This window comes from Heloderma suspectum, chromosome 5 (assembly GCF_057233095.1).
Source record: "Heloderma suspectum isolate Gila_16-S chromosome 5, 16-S_ref, whole genome shotgun sequence".
Lineage (NCBI taxonomy): Eukaryota > Metazoa > Chordata > Lepidosauria > Squamata > Helodermatidae > Heloderma > Heloderma suspectum.
The window spans coordinates 204,144,324-204,159,892 of NC_139462.1; the positions used below are offsets into that span (position 1 = coordinate 204,144,324).

The window sequence follows — 15,569 nt, forward strand, 5'->3', positions numbered from 1 at the left end:
TCATGGGGAAGGGCTGTAACTCATTGGTAGAATACATGCTTTGTATCCAGATGGTCCCAAGTTCAGTCCCTGGAATTTCTAGGCAGGTCTGGGAAAGACTTCTGTCTGAAACCAGCCTTTTCCAACTTCATGCCCTCCAGATGTTTTGTACTATAACTCTCAACATTCCTGACCATCCTATGCTGGCTAGGGCTGCTGGGAGGTAAGGTCCAAAACACCTTGAGGGCACCAGGCTGGGTAAGGCTAGTCTAAAACCCTAGACAGCCACTGCCAGTCATTGTAAACATCACTGAGCAGGACCAATGGACTGACTTGGCATTTGGCAGCTTCCTATTTCCTATGGCTGCTTCTTACATCTGGACAAAAGCTTCAGTAGTAAATATTATAAATGTGTGCCATATCACCTGGGGTATTCTCTGTATTTCTTTTTTATTAAAAAGAGTGAAGCCTGCTGTCACTTCAGATATTTGTAATGTGGAGGGATAGAAAGTCCTCTCATTGTTCAAGTTTTATTTTATTTTTTTATCTTACTTTGTGATATATTCACACACCCCACACACACACCAGGTTGGTAAAGTTAAATTTTTATTCAGGCATTGGTTAAACCAAATTAAGTGTTCATTCTAAAATTTGTTAGAAGAGGAGCCTGCATTAGAAGGCTTTGGAAAAAATGAGAAAATAAAAAAAACAATCACCCTGTTTTTCCTCAATTTTTTCCAAGGACAAAAGAAGTGGGAAATTTTTAAAATATTTTTTCCATATCCCCGTTTTTTCAGTGTGGGGGCTTCACATCCTTATACAACATAGATTAAATGTTGGGTTGGGTCCAAACTCAGTCATGCTTAGAGCAGACCCATTGAAATCAGTGGGACTTATGTTAGTCATGTTTTACTTGTCCCATTGGTTTCAGTGGATCTACTCTAAGCATGACTAAGTCTGGATCCAACCCATAAGAAAAAAATACAAAAGCAGGAAGAAGTTCATGTGGGTGCTTTGTGGGGAGAGTGTAACCTTGCTGACTGACATTTCTCTTTTAAACATTTTTTAAAGCTGCACAAGTCTACTTGTAGGAATACTTGGCAATTTAATAAGTCAGTAAAGCAAAAACATAAAACAGTACATCAGTGGGAAAAACAAATCAAATTACATTGGCATGGGCCAGAAGAGTGTGTGTCAGGTCCTAGAAAGAGCTAAAAGATTTCTGTGACCCATATGCAACCATAGTGCACATACCTATAGGAAAATGCAATCTGGGGTGAGGGTATGTAATGGAGAACCACATTTTTCCAGCTGCAGTAAAATAAATAAAATCAATACTGGGAAATGGTGACTTCCCCATGGCAGCTCTGCTGGCTCTGGGAAAGATGTTTGATCCTGCACAGAACAGACATACTAATTTGAAAAAGGCCAACTGGATCCTTTAGATCCAGCTGCATAAGTACGGCACATTCAAAGTGCAAAAGGCTTCACTATGCTGGCTTCACTGGTACTATATAAAAATGGCTTCCGGACTGTGGCCTACAGTGAGAAAACAAGTAGGAAGGAAAAGCAATTGAAATTAGGGCATTTATTCAAGATCAAAGAAGCTACTTGTTGGCAGATCTAGAAACCAAACCCATGTTAAAACTCCATTCTGTATCCAAGAATTCATGCTGTTCATATGATGAATATATGTTTATGCTTGGAAAACTAGTTACTGTCATAGCAGAATGAAGGGCACAGTAAGTTGGTCTATTAAACATTACAGCATATCTGTCTAGTTTTCAGGGCCTGCCCTACCATTAGGCAGACTAGGTGGCCACCTCAGGCAGCAGATTTTAGGTGTCATGAAAGGGCAGAAAATGGTTAGTTTATTTGGTTTTTACTACTGGGAATTGGGAGAGGTGCTTATGGGATTTTCTGCCTAATGTGCCAAAATAACCACCAGCTTTGGGTACTATACACCTTGACGTGGGTGGGTGGGTGGGTAGCCATTTGCAGTTCCAGCTCAGGCAGCAAAATGTCCTGGGCCAGTCTTGCTAGCTTTTAAGCATTTTGATGATGACTGTGATATTCATTGTAGGGATGCATGGAGTGCTTTAGGGGATATGCCCAAAGAAGATGCTATGATTGCCTATGTTGAAGAAATGAAAAAGGTAAGTGTTGCTGGGTATGTAGAAGAAAACAAATATTCTACAGTAACTTTATTTCTAGGCTGTTGAATCCTGAAACTTGATTAACTTTTAGCTAAGCTTCAGAAGGGATTTATGTGAATTATTTGATGGACTTTACCTTAGGCAGCCTAACTGTCATAATGTTGAAAGCTTTACAGAAACTGCTGTCATGAAAAAGAAGTGATCAATGCTAGTGCAGTGCATTATGAAAGTTTATAGTAAGTAGCCTGCAGTGAATTGCTGGAACTGGACCTAATTCACGGCAAAATAGAGATGGAGAGAAGCACTAGGCAATGGAATGTTTGTGTTTTTTAATTTGGAATCTAGGTTAGAAGAGTTTCTGTTGTCATGTGTATTTGTTAGAAGAAATACATTACCAGAGTACCAGGTGACTTGCAACTGGAGCATGTGGAAAGTTAAACCTTGGGCAACCTATAAAACTCTTGTACAATTACTGTTTAGTTGTATGTATGTATTTATAATACTTCATACTAACCAGCGACCAAAAATTAAAATACGGAAACCCTGTTAAGCCTATAAAATACTAGTCTAATATAAAGTCAGAGTTCTGATTTACCTGAGGTTTTAATCTGTGATCAGCTATTAAGAGTAAACACTCGTCATGTTTGAAGTATTTGTGATATGTATGTATGTATTTGTTTAAAGTATTTTAATCCTGCTCCTCGGCCAAAAGAGCTGCCAGAGCAGCTTACATATATTCGGTAAAACATGGCAATCCCTACCTACAAGCTTACATTAAAAAAAAAAAAACGACACACAAGGAAAAAGGAATGAAGAGGGAAGAGGAACATAATTTAAGTCTCTCAGCAATACTGGTGAAATGGCCCTCCTTCCCTCTCTCATCACCCTTGATATAGCCTGCTGGAATGGCTGCTGCTGGTGACAACTGGAAGAGGAAGAGCCTTCATGGGGGTGGTATTCGCTGGTGGAAATAATGTAGTGAACAGTAAACCCAGTATTAAGGCTTTCATGCAGGTTCTAACTCGAGCTTCTCCACAGTGTCTCTGCTAAAATGTTGGAGACTGATCTATATTTAATAAGTTGTAACATCAACGAATGTAGATATAGGTAGGCTAGCATTAAGGGCAGAGTGAGTGGTTTTCATTCTTAATTTAAGGATGATACGCATGTATTAATTCAATCTTCTGTGCTAAAGATGAATATCACATTTTTAAGCACATTGGGGCTGGTGATGGGGTCTCTTACCAAAGCCAATTCATGTTGATCTTAGTAAATTGAGTGTGTCTGCCATAGTACATTCTGGAATATGCTTTTATTTAAAAAAAAACACACACCTAAAATGTTAGCCAAGATCTAAGGAGTCGTGAAAGCAGCGCTTTCTTTGGAGATGTTTCTCCTGAACAGCTGCTGATATGCTTGGCAAACTGCTTTTGAAACTGAGGAAAGTTTTTCAAAATTTATTAGTGATACAGCAAGGGCGTCAGCTGTTAAAAGATAAATACTTCCAGTGGACGAATGCAAGCCTCTTGTATGAACCTAAGCAGCTTTAGGGATTCCCATGTTTATTGATATTAGTGGTAATGGCTTTATTATTTTGTTCACTTTACGTGAGCCTCAGACACAAATGAAAGGATAAGCAAGGAGAGACTGTATAAGCAAAATCTTCCCACAAAAGCAGGGCGCCTAAGTTACTCTACAGAATACATATATATCAGATTCATCATTTTCTATGGCAAAAATGGAAGCTATATGTCCTTTCTGCAAATTGTGCCTAGTTAGTGTTATGTATGATTCTGTATTTAATAAGGAGGGACCCTTTTGAGACACAAGAGGAACATTACACTAAGGGCACAATCCTGTCGATTCTGCTCTTGTTGATTGGAAGCCCCCGAACTTGGAGCCATCTGATCATGTGGGCAGTTCACAATCAACATGAGGCTCTCAACTGCTATCTATATGACCTGCAGAGCCTGAGCTACAGGGAAGAGACAGCTGCTTTCCTGCTGCTAGCAATAGGGAGATGATGATCTTCAGGGCTGATTGGGGGTGCGGAGAGGCTTTAACCATGCCCCTCACCCAGTGATCTCTGCAGGCAATCAATAGTGCTACGTTAGTAACTGTATGTTCCAATAACACTTGCAGGGAAGAAGGCTCTGTTGAAATCCAGTAAATGTGTTAAATGTTGCCATTATTATTATTATTGCTGCACGTTTATATCTTACCTAATGTTTCTTTTGTGACAGCATCTTTCTTGGCATAGATTTAACTGTAGCACAGCCTCTAGCATAGTAGACAACAGAATGGAAGTCAGCAAGAGAGAATATAAGACGATTCTTTTATTGCTGATGAATTTATATTCCCTGGACTGTCTATTCTGCTGTGCCTTTATTGTGTTAGACAAATTCATTGTTTTTGTAATGGAGTGATAACTAGAGGAGGAATATGCTAAGAAAAAGCCCTAATATTTGACTTGATCAATCATTTTGCTCATAACACAAGAAGTAGAATGGGACTCTAGAAAACTTGCTTTTGATTCAAATCCTGTGCAGACTTACTTGGAAGCAAGTCCTTCAAAATTTAGTAGGTCTTGCTTGTGAATAAATATGGATAGAATTTGGCCTTAACAGTGTAATCCTATGCACATCTACTCAGAAATAAGTTCTGCTTTGTTGAATGGGGCTTACTCCCAGGTAAATTGCGTTTGGACAGGCCTTTGCAGTGGCAATCTTGATTTGTCATACAGAAGTACGACAAGAAACAACAGTTCTGTGGTAGTGGCACTGCCATAAAGAAATTAAAAATGAATCAAAGTAAGCGTGTGTGTGCTTTCCTTATCCAGCAAGCTGCAGCCTGATTTCGTATTAAATCCTGTAATTTATAATACATAAAAGGGACAATATCTTAATTTGTACAAAGAAGTTTTTACTTCTGAAACAATATCTGGATGTAAACAGAGTGATATTTGATGTTGCAGTTAAGGATTGTAGAGAACAGTGTACGAGGTACGTTTTGTCCTGTTGCTCTGTTCATGTATAAGTATTGCATTGACTGTTGAACTTGCCATTAAATTATATGCTGTTCATAAATGTCTTGTATTCCTACAGATTATTGAAACAATGCCAATGACAGACAAGGTTGAAGAATTACTACATGTATTAGGCCCATTCTATGAAATCGTAGAGGATAAAAAGAACAGAGGATCTGGCATAATAGCAGGTTGGTTTATAAAACTTCTGGGTATCCAGATTACATTAAGTTATACTTGATGTCATTTGTTTGGTTTCTATTAACAATAACTTTAAAGATAAATGTAAGATTCCTTGGTAAGGCTGCAATCTTATGCACACCTGCCTGGGAGTAAGCCCCATTGAATTCAGTGGGGCTCACTTCTGAGTAGACATATATAGGATTGCACTGTAAGTATCTAGAAGACAAGAGTGATAGAAGTGTTGTGCAACTATATATCTTTCCATTGTCCTGACATGTCGTAACCTCTACAAAAATGTGTTCCAAATTTGACTTGAAAATAATAATTGGAAAAGCTATTTACATGAATTAGAATGTACTATAATCCAAGTTCTATTATTTGCAAATACGTAAGAACAGTTATTTAAATTCTGGATGTAGAAACAAGCAACATAAGAGAACAATCTCCTGTGTAGTGTACCGATAAATTCTCCCTTCCTTATGTCACACTTTGTATATTTAGTTTTACCCCTTCTCCCCAGTTTCCCTTCTGCGTATTGCTTGGAATACTATATATTGTGGTTTGCAAAGAAGATGAGTCTCTTCCCTATAGTCTGTCTTCTAGCTCTCCAGATGCCGGACTCCAACTCCCATCATCCATGACCATTGGCTATGGTGACTGGGACTAATGGGAGTTGGAGTCAACAACATTTGGATGGCCACAGGTTATCACCTGCATGATCTTTAAATTTTAGATTTAATCTGTTTATTAAATGTGTATCCTACCTTTCCAACTAATGATGAAAAAACATTTAATGATGTGTCAAAATCTCAGAAGCAATAAGATTGCATATATTTGTTTCACCATATGTATACATGACAGAGAATCACTATTGCCCTTGGCTCCCCATATACATGTTGTGAAATAAACACACGTATCTATTTTGTGTGTTTTGAAGGTATAAGTGGTAACATGTCAAATGCCTCGTATTGAACACCAATGATACATTGGGCTGCGCCAGCAACCCACAGCTGATACAGCCCATGCCAGGAAGGTTTACAAAACAAGAACTGCATTATTATACAAATAGTCTCATATTAATTGGATTAAAATATTGTGTGTTTATGTAGCTCATGGAAGCTAATCGGATCATTCTGTGTTTATTATCCCCCTTTTTGAGAAGTTGTGTTTTCGCTAAGTTTTTTGAAAGTATAGACACTTAAAATAAATAAAATCGTACATATGTTAAAGTTGAGTACTTAATGCCTCTGTGTACTAGTTGGACTGTGTACACTGTGTACTAGTTGGACTGACAGGGAAAATAGTAACATTAGCTTCAGATCCTGGTCATTGATCAACACACTCTCTTGTCCCTTGGCAGTGTACCAAACACTGCTTGATGCTCAAAAGACTCATTCCATTCAACCAAACCAAAATATCCTAGGTCAAAGTTCTGCTCTAAAGACAACACAATAATTATAAAGCATGTAAATATTAACTTGTTTTAGCAATATTGTAGTTTGGCATAAACAGGTTCTCAACTACCTTCATGGCTCAGTTTAATTTTTTTCCCCATTAACTGAAATTATTTTGCTCTTGCAATGGAAAAAATTGGGGTGTCACTATTTGAACAAGTCAGTAGCAAAGTCTGCAATTACACAAATTACTGGCAAAGGATTCTGTTTTCAGGGCTCTTTATGAACACTAATATGTTATGTCTCAGAGCTTCTGGAATTTGTGATGGCCTTAATTGCTAGCCAAGTCTATCATCGCACAGGCTCGCCTACCTGCTTTATAATCCAGTTCCTCTTTCTGAAGGGTAGTCTGACTTTTCTTTAGACCACTGTTCTGAATCAGATACTTTGTTTACTAACAGTTATTTTGAAAAGACACATCGGTACACTTGAATTATTTTCCTGTGGTGGCTTCTTATTGTAGTTCTGATATTCCTGTTTTAAATGCATGTATGAACATTCATTATTGGTCTGTGGAACCTGTAATTTCTAAAGTATTTAGTCCAGAAATATTAATGAGTCTGAATAAGGCATGGGGAAGGAATTTTCTGAGTCTTCTGCTAGAACCATTATAATGCATTACGAACTGAGACAGGCAAATTACTTACAGTGCAGTCCTAGACATGTCTACTCAGAAGTCAGTCCCATTGACTGACTTCTGAGGAAACATGTGTAAGATTGTATCTTCTAAACCAGGGGTCCCCAACGCAGTGCCCGTGACAGCCTCCGATGATGCCCACAAAGCTCTCCACTCCCTGCCCCCTTAAAATCATTTTTAAAATAAAAACCTTGGAAAATATTAGGTCAGTCTTCTTTCTCTCCCTATATAGCCTCGAGCCTTGGTCTTTCTCTCCTCTCTATCCCTTTGCCTTTCTATATCCCCTTCCCCCCAACCTCTAGCCTTGCTTTTTCTCTCCCCCCATACCTCTAGCTCATTGTTTCTCCCCCTCCTAGACCATAGCCTTGTTCTTTCTCTCCCCTGTACCCCTTTGGCTTGCTATTACTCCCTCCCTCCCAGCCTCTAGCCTCACCATTTCTCTCCCACCAACCTCTTTAGCTCACTTTTGACTAGCCAGGCCCCCATGGCAGCCATTATGTGACTAGCCACACCTTCCATGGGAGCCATTTTGTGGTGGTGCCCACAGTGGTTTCTCAAATTCCCAGTTGTGCCCACAGGTCCAAAAGGGTTGGGGGGCCCTGTTCTAAACTCTCTGTACTTCATTGCTGGAAGCTGAAACCTGTGTTCTGAATGAGCTCATTTTGATACAACACTCTCCTTACTGGAGTGCATTTGGAATGCTTCTACTGGGGGCAGGTAGATGTGGAAAAAAGGAAAAATCTACATAGATTTTTGAGGTTACTAGATCTTTTCTGGCTCATACATTATTTTAAGAGACCTGTGATAATGTTCCAAATTGACACAAAATATTACTGGGACAGGTTGATTTTGGGCTTTGGCTCTACGTTGATTATTTCTAGGACTCCATATACACCATTTGTTCTTGTTACATCAAAGTTTCAAACAAACGAGAGAATAGAGCAGAAGCATAAACAAATGAAAGAGATGATAAGCACTAAAGTGCCTACTTGGGAAAGAGGGGGAATTCTTTTGCGGGGCCATTGCTGCTAGGTAAAGGGCTAGTTCTGTTTGTATTGGTCCTCTGTAAGCAGCTTAGGACACAGTCCTGTTTGCGCTCTCAGTGATCGGAAGCGCCCATACTTGGAGGGGCTCGATCGTCCAATGCAGGGCGGGAGGAGTGGCGGAGGCGATCCTCGCCTCCCCGTCCTCCTGCCCTGCAGATTTCACTAGATTGGCTTTTTAGCTCATCTAGTGAGGGTGGGAGGAGTGGGAGGGAAGGAGGCTGGAAGAGGCTTTAGATAAGTCATATCCTGGCCTCTGTGGTCTCCTCCCCACCCACCCACCAGAAAACCCCTTTTCCTCCTTCTCCAAGGTCACTTTTCCAACCTCAGAAGACAGCTGGTGCAGTTCTTTCCACATTGGCTGCAAGGGGGCAGGGGAGGAGGACTTCAGAATCTGCTTTCTGAGGTTGGAGTGCTGTCTCCGACCTCGGGAGGAGGAATCCAAACACTCCTTTGGTTCCTGGGATACTCACCCAGGGACCATAGGATTGCTGTCTTACGTGCCATAATGGTAGTAAGCATGTCTCTCGTAAATGTGGACTTGTCCCAGTGATGTGTAAAGTTGAGGGGTGGGCCTGATTTAAAGAGCAAAGGGAGAGCATAGGTAAGGGACACTGAGCCTTCACCTACCCAAATTTCTGTCAGTCCTGTTTGGATACCATACAGGAATGCAGCTGGAGTTAAAGATGGGAAGAAGCTCTGGGAAGAAAGCTGTGGGCATGGGAAGGATTCTCTGCCACTCATCTACATGCTCAGATGATCTTTTCTCTTAAGATTATATCTATACTTAATATGTAAATGGGGTAGACGGGAATTTAAATAGACAGGTTTGCTATTGTTACAACTAGTTTTGCCATAAATGCCACATAAGTGTGCTTAGGCTGTGGAGTTCAGCTCATCCTGGAAAGAAAGCTAAAAGCCAAGTTCAGGCATCAACAAAAATGCAAAAAATTGTGTGCACATCACGGAATGGAGGTCTTCATTCTCATTAGTGTTGTCCAGTAGATGCCAATGGCAGTTGCAGAACCACTTTTACATACACACTAGCTATGCAGAAAGTTGTAGTTTGAGTGCTTAGCTTTCTGCAGTGGTACTGTGACTTTGCAAGAAGAGACTATAGAAGGGTTTTTATTGCTCCAAAGAAAGAAAGAAAGAGAGAGAGAGAGAGAGAGAGAGAGAGAGAGAAAGAGTTATGCATGCCTATTCATGCTCACAACAGGGAAGATGGTGTCTTTAATTGGAACAAATTCTGCTAATGAGCATCAGTGCATTTTTGAGATACATATAGGTCTTCCACTCCCAATGAAAGCTGCTGTTTTGGCTCAATTTTTTTTTTACAAAGCTAACCTTTTAATTAAAAGTTGACAGTCTCAGAAGGGGTGGAGAAGTGTATTGAAATTCAGAGGCTTCTGAATGCTTACTGCCCAAATTTCATCCAATAGGAAGCCTAGAGTTGTTTGCCATGTTAATTCTTCAAAGGGCTGTTAGCCAAAACCAATTGTTCCAGTATATTCACATAATGGAGAAGTATGAAATGTTCACAGTTTGCAATCTTGGACTACCATCTTTAAGTTCTAAAAAGTGAGGCATCTGTGCAAGTGGTTGATGAGAGGAACTTAGGGAATTACCTTTATTTGGTAAACCATAATGGCTCTGAACCATTGCCTTAGGACATAACGCCTTCACAGCTTCCATATAGAGATCCTGTGTGTTAAAATGGGGGCTGGTTTCAGTCTCTTTCCTACAACAAACCCATTAGTGTCTCCTCAGGTTGATGAGGCTTGCCTTTGAATGCCAGCATCGGAACTTACAGATATTCCCCCTCAATTGAAACGGCACACTTTAAAGCGCAATTCCTCAAGTGCCATTTAAGCGACCAAGCGGGATCTCGAGGCTCCGAATAATTGCCTTAGGAAGAAAGTACTTCACAGCTTCCTTATAGATATCCTTCGAGTTACAATAGGGGCTGCTTTCTGTCTTTGTGTTTACTGCTCTCTGTCCCACAACAAACCCATTACTGTCTCATCAGAAGAAACTCCCACTGTGGTCAATGAGATCCCATGGGTTAAAATGGGGGCTGGTTTCCCTCTTTGTGTTCTCCCCCCCCCTTTCCCAGCACAAGCATATGTGTGTCTACTTGGAAGTAACTCCCATTATGCTCAGTGAGGCTTGCTCCTGAAGTGCAGGTACATCTGGACTTACAGGGGAAAGGAGAAAGGCAGGGAGAGGGGTGAAGCCTCTCTTCATAGCAAAGCTGATTCCTTTTTAAAAATCTGGTACTCCTCCATTAGCTTCGCCTTCCGTTGTCTTGGAAACACAGCTGAGGAGGTGGGAACCCTGATGAGGTAATCAGATCCAACCCAGACTCCACCCAGCCATCAAGAAAATAATTTGATTAGAGCTCAGTGGAAACAGCACAGAGCCCCAGGCTCCAGCGATGATAAGCCGGGTCTTTAAGGGCTGTGGAAACAGGAAAAGGAGAAGATGCGATTGGGGAAACATCGCAACAAAGTTTCAAACAAAGTGAAGCCTGAAACACACCCTGGGTTCTGCAGAAGGGACTCAGCAATTTTTTGTTTCAAGCTTTTTGAGTGTTGAAGGGGAAAATGTCTCATTCAAGGGCTTTATCTGACAAATGCAGTCTGTTTTGGGGAAGCTAAAATGAATAACTTGTTAATACATTACATTCCATTGGAAAACTGAGTGAAGCGCTTCAAAAACATTGCTAAACTATCATGGAGTTTTCTCTGCATCCAGTTTCGACAGCGCTGAAGAGATTGTAGAAAAAAGATTAACATGGACTGCGGACTTGCTGTGCTGTGTGCCAGGTCTCTGTGGGGGAAAGGGAGACCAATTATATTGGTCTGTATGGAAAAGAATAAATGGACACAAATCTGACATCAGAAATAGCAATATTCAGAAACCAGTGGGAAAACACTTCAACTTTCCAGGACACCCTGGATCTTCAAGTTGTCATTGTGGAACAAAGGAACTTCAAAGGGAGATTAGAATGAAAGACTGCAGAATTAGAATGCACCAACAGGTTTAATTCTATCACCAGAGGTTCGAATTAGGATTGCAGACTTTTAGCACACTATACCACATATGTTAACTGGCTCACCAAATGCCAGGATGTTGGTTATCAGTACCAGTGCACTGTAAATGATCACTGTTAATAATGTGATTGTCATCACCAGTACTTTCTGCACTGTGTTTCCTTCTGACCTCACTGTTTACAATTCTGCCCCACCCCCCATAATAAACCTGACATTCTCCATAGCACTCCATGCATCTGATGAAGTGAACTATAGTCCACAAAAGCTTATGCCAAAATAAATATGTGCCACAAGACTCTTTGTCAATTATATTCTTGTCACTTCGCTGGCATCTTTATTGCATGTGTGGATTTTTAAAAGTTTCTCTTTAAAATGTGGGAGTTTATGAAGTCTTATTATAAATAAATTAAACTATACATCACTACAGTTGAACTGCTCCAAAGTAGCATAACATTAAAGCTGTGAGTCCAAGGAGACTTTGGACTTGTTGTTCTCAAACAGCAGTGTTCCCCCCCACGTTGCCACATGACAAACTTCTTTTGGAATTGGGTGGTTGGGTTTGAAAAGCAGTTTGTGATTGGCATAAAATTCAGCTGCACAACCGCCCCCTGCTCTTTTATAAACATAAACAGCATTTGAATCCTGAGCATTATCTACATAATATCAATGTATACATCAATAAACTATTTCTTAAAACAGTAGTCTTCATCTTAGCTTCTTGCAACAGGCACACATGCACACACTTTTGTCTTTAAACTGCTATTTTTGTTCTTTTCAAATAAAAACGCCTTGTAACCCCAAATTTTGTGTATGGAAGCTTAGTGTGACGTTTAGTGCTTGCTAATGAAGCAAGAATATTTGGAGGAATACACTCTGCATTTCCCCACCTCCTGAATAGTTCTGCTGTGTGTTTTAATGCTCTAAATCCCCTTATGATCCCATCAGGGTGGGTCCATGATTTGGATATGTTCTTCATTGCCTGAGAGCAGGCAACACAGTCTCACACACACATTGTCAATACACCTGTAAATAATACAGTTAAAATATTCTGTCTATATATATATATAGCCATGAGGTTTACAAAGCAAAGATTAAAATACTGTACATCATAATAAACTCAAAATCACTGATATAAAACATGCATAAAACATTAAAACCTAATACTCAGAACACCATAATTAACAAATTGGGCAGCAGAATCAATCAGGGAAGGCCTGGGTAAACAGATAGGGCTTTAACTGATGCCTAAAACATGCCACAGTTGGTGCCTCCTGATCACCAAGGGAGGAGGGCATTTCATAACATGGGTGGCACCACAAAGGTGGCCTACATCTGGCTTACTGCAAGATAGCAATCTGGTGGTACAACCAGAAAGACCATCCCTGATTATCTCAATGATCGCACAGATCTATATGGGGGAAGGCGATCTGCCAGGCAACCTCATCCCAAGGTGTTTAGAGCTTTATATGCTAAAAGCAAGACCTTGACCTTGGCTTGGTAGGTAATACCTACTGGTGAGCTAATAGGTCACCAGTGCAGTTGCTTCAACACTAATGTACCCCGGGGCATCCCACAGCACATAATTGCCAGGGAGTCAAGTCACAGTCAACCAGTGCTACTTTTTGGAACTGTTCCCACAAGCAGGAGCAGAACCACTGTAGCAGAGCATTACCTGCAGAGGTGATCCAAGGAATACCATTCCTTATGTAGTTAGTGAAGGGATTTTAAGGACTGCTGAATATTTCATTGGGGAACCATACTGATGAGAGCCTTGAGAGATTGATAAACATGATAAACGTATCATGTTTATGGGTGATCCAATAAATAAAAGTAGCAGTTTTCCTATTAAACATGTTCAGAGATGTTCATTATGGGGGAAGCATGCCTACTAGGGGAGCTACTGTATTGCGCTGGAACAGTTTGTGAAAAATATGGCACCATAATCTGCTTTGTTGTGAAAAAGATCCAACTGGGTCATAGTTCCTGGTACTAAGCCATGGAAAGCTACTTTGCCCCTCCACCCTTTAATTTATTTCATGGTTCTTTACGGTTCTGAACAGCAAATTATCTTGCAGCAAAAAAGTAGCAAAACATGTTTAACTAGTCCTAACATACAACTTGAATATAAAGATTAATATTGCAAATGTATGAGTTAAAACAGATCACAATTCCCCAGATTTTAATTACACTGCAGCTTGTTTAGTAATCAAGAAGTGACAGCTTCTTATTTCTTATCCTTTTTAATTTCCTTCCTTTTTATTATTACTATCATTATTATGAGACTTTGATTAGTAATATTTTTGGCTGGTTAAATTGTTAAGCTTTACTATTTATATGTTAACTAAAGGGCAATATATGGTTATTGGAAATGAATTGTAGGCTTGCTATAAGATACTGAAATGTAAGATTGATTATCTATGCTGTACTGAATTGTAATATTGGCAATGTTATAGGTATAACTTTTAAGTAGAATGATATTTGAAGTTTGCGTGTAATGGAGTTTAAATTTAATCCTTTTAAGTAACTTCTTTATATTTTTTCTTTTTCTTTCTCGGTTTCTTCTTCCTTTTCCTTCTTCTGTTTTTTTTTTCTTTTTCGTTATTGCTGTGTCCTCCTAAGAATACTGTATTGTTGGAAACTGTAGATAATGACTAGGTTGTTGGTACTGTTTATTTCCCCCTTCATGGATAACTGCTTTGTTGTGGCAAAGGGGCTTGCGTAACTCAGCCATAAGCTATGCCGTGCAGGGCCACCCAAGATGGACAGGTCATGGCGGAGAGTTCTGACAAAATGTGGTCCACTGCAGAAGGAAATGACAACCCACTCCAGTATTCTTGCCAAGAAAACGCCATGGAACGTATCACAAGGCTAAAAGAGATGATGCCGGAAGTTGAGCCCCTCAGGTCGGAAGGTGTCCAATATACTACTGGGGAAGAGCAGAGGGTATTTCCAAGTAGCGCCAGAAAGAGTGAAGCGGCTGGGCCAAAGCCGAAAGGACACTCAGCTGTGGATGTGTCTGGTGGTGAAAAGAAAATCCGATGCTGTAAAGAACAATATTGTTTAGGAACCTGGAATGTCAGATCAATGAATCAAGGTAAGAGCGCCGAAGAATTGATGCTTTCGAACTGTGGTGCTGGAGAAGACTCTTACGAGTCTCCTGGACTGCAAGGAGGTCAAATCAGTCAATCCTAAAGGAAATTAACCCTGACTGCTCATTAGAAGGACAGATACTGAAGCTGAAGCTCAAATATTTTGGCCACCTAATGTGAAGAGAAAAGTCACTGGAAAAGGCCCTGATGCTAGGAAAGATTGAAGGCAAAAGGAGAAGGGGACGGCAGAAGATGAAATGGCTAGATAGCATCACCAATGCAATGAATATGAACTTGAGCACACTCAGGGAGAGAGTGCAGGACAGGAAGGCCTGGCGTGCTATGGTCCATGGGGTCACGAAGAGTTGGACACGACTTAATGACTGAACAACAACAACTGTTTATTTCATTTATAAAGATCAAAAATGGAATAAAAAGTATTTTCAAAAAGAAGTGACAGCTTCATAGGCTCACTAATTATTTTGTATTTCTGTGATCTTTTCTGTGGTTATTGTATATAATGTTATTTGTGCAAACAGAAGCATCGTCCTGTAGTCCTAATCTGTTGATTTTCTGCCAGTTGTTAAAGAGAGAATACATGACTTAAGGAAATACTTGATTTTAATGAAATGTTGGTTCTAGTGATGACAGCAAGTGTCATGCTCCTTGTAGCTGCAGTCATATATTTATGCAAATATTTAATTGCATATTGCTGTAAATATAGTTAGTATAAAAGCTGAAGAAGTTCTTTGGAACAAACTATACTAATTACATTTACAGCAATTCTATTCTTACATAACACTTAAAGAGTTGTCTATTTTTTGTTTTGTTTTCAAAAACTTGTCTTTTCACGTGTAATATGCCATTCCTAAAAGGAACTTTCTAAGCTGTGGAGAAATATGGTATCTGGATAGAATTGCCATATGAATCATGCCTTTTTAGCAGTT

General features: G+C 39.9%; 1 protein-coding gene across 6 annotated transcripts in view; it reads left to right on the forward strand.

Annotated features, from left to right (window-relative positions):
- ACBD5 (acyl-CoA binding domain containing 5) overlaps positions 1-15,569 on the forward strand; it is a 61,621-nt gene that overhangs the window by 30,247 nt on the left and 15,805 nt on the right. For all 6 annotated transcript variants that reach the window (XM_084859095.1, XM_084859098.1, XM_084859096.1 and 3 more), the window contains exons 4-5: positions 2,063-2,135; positions 5,240-5,351. In XM_084859095.1, coding sequence (XP_084715221.1) covers positions 2,063-2,135; positions 5,240-5,351 — 185 coding nt within the window. The remainder of the gene's footprint in view (positions 1-2,062; positions 2,136-5,239; positions 5,352-15,569) is intronic.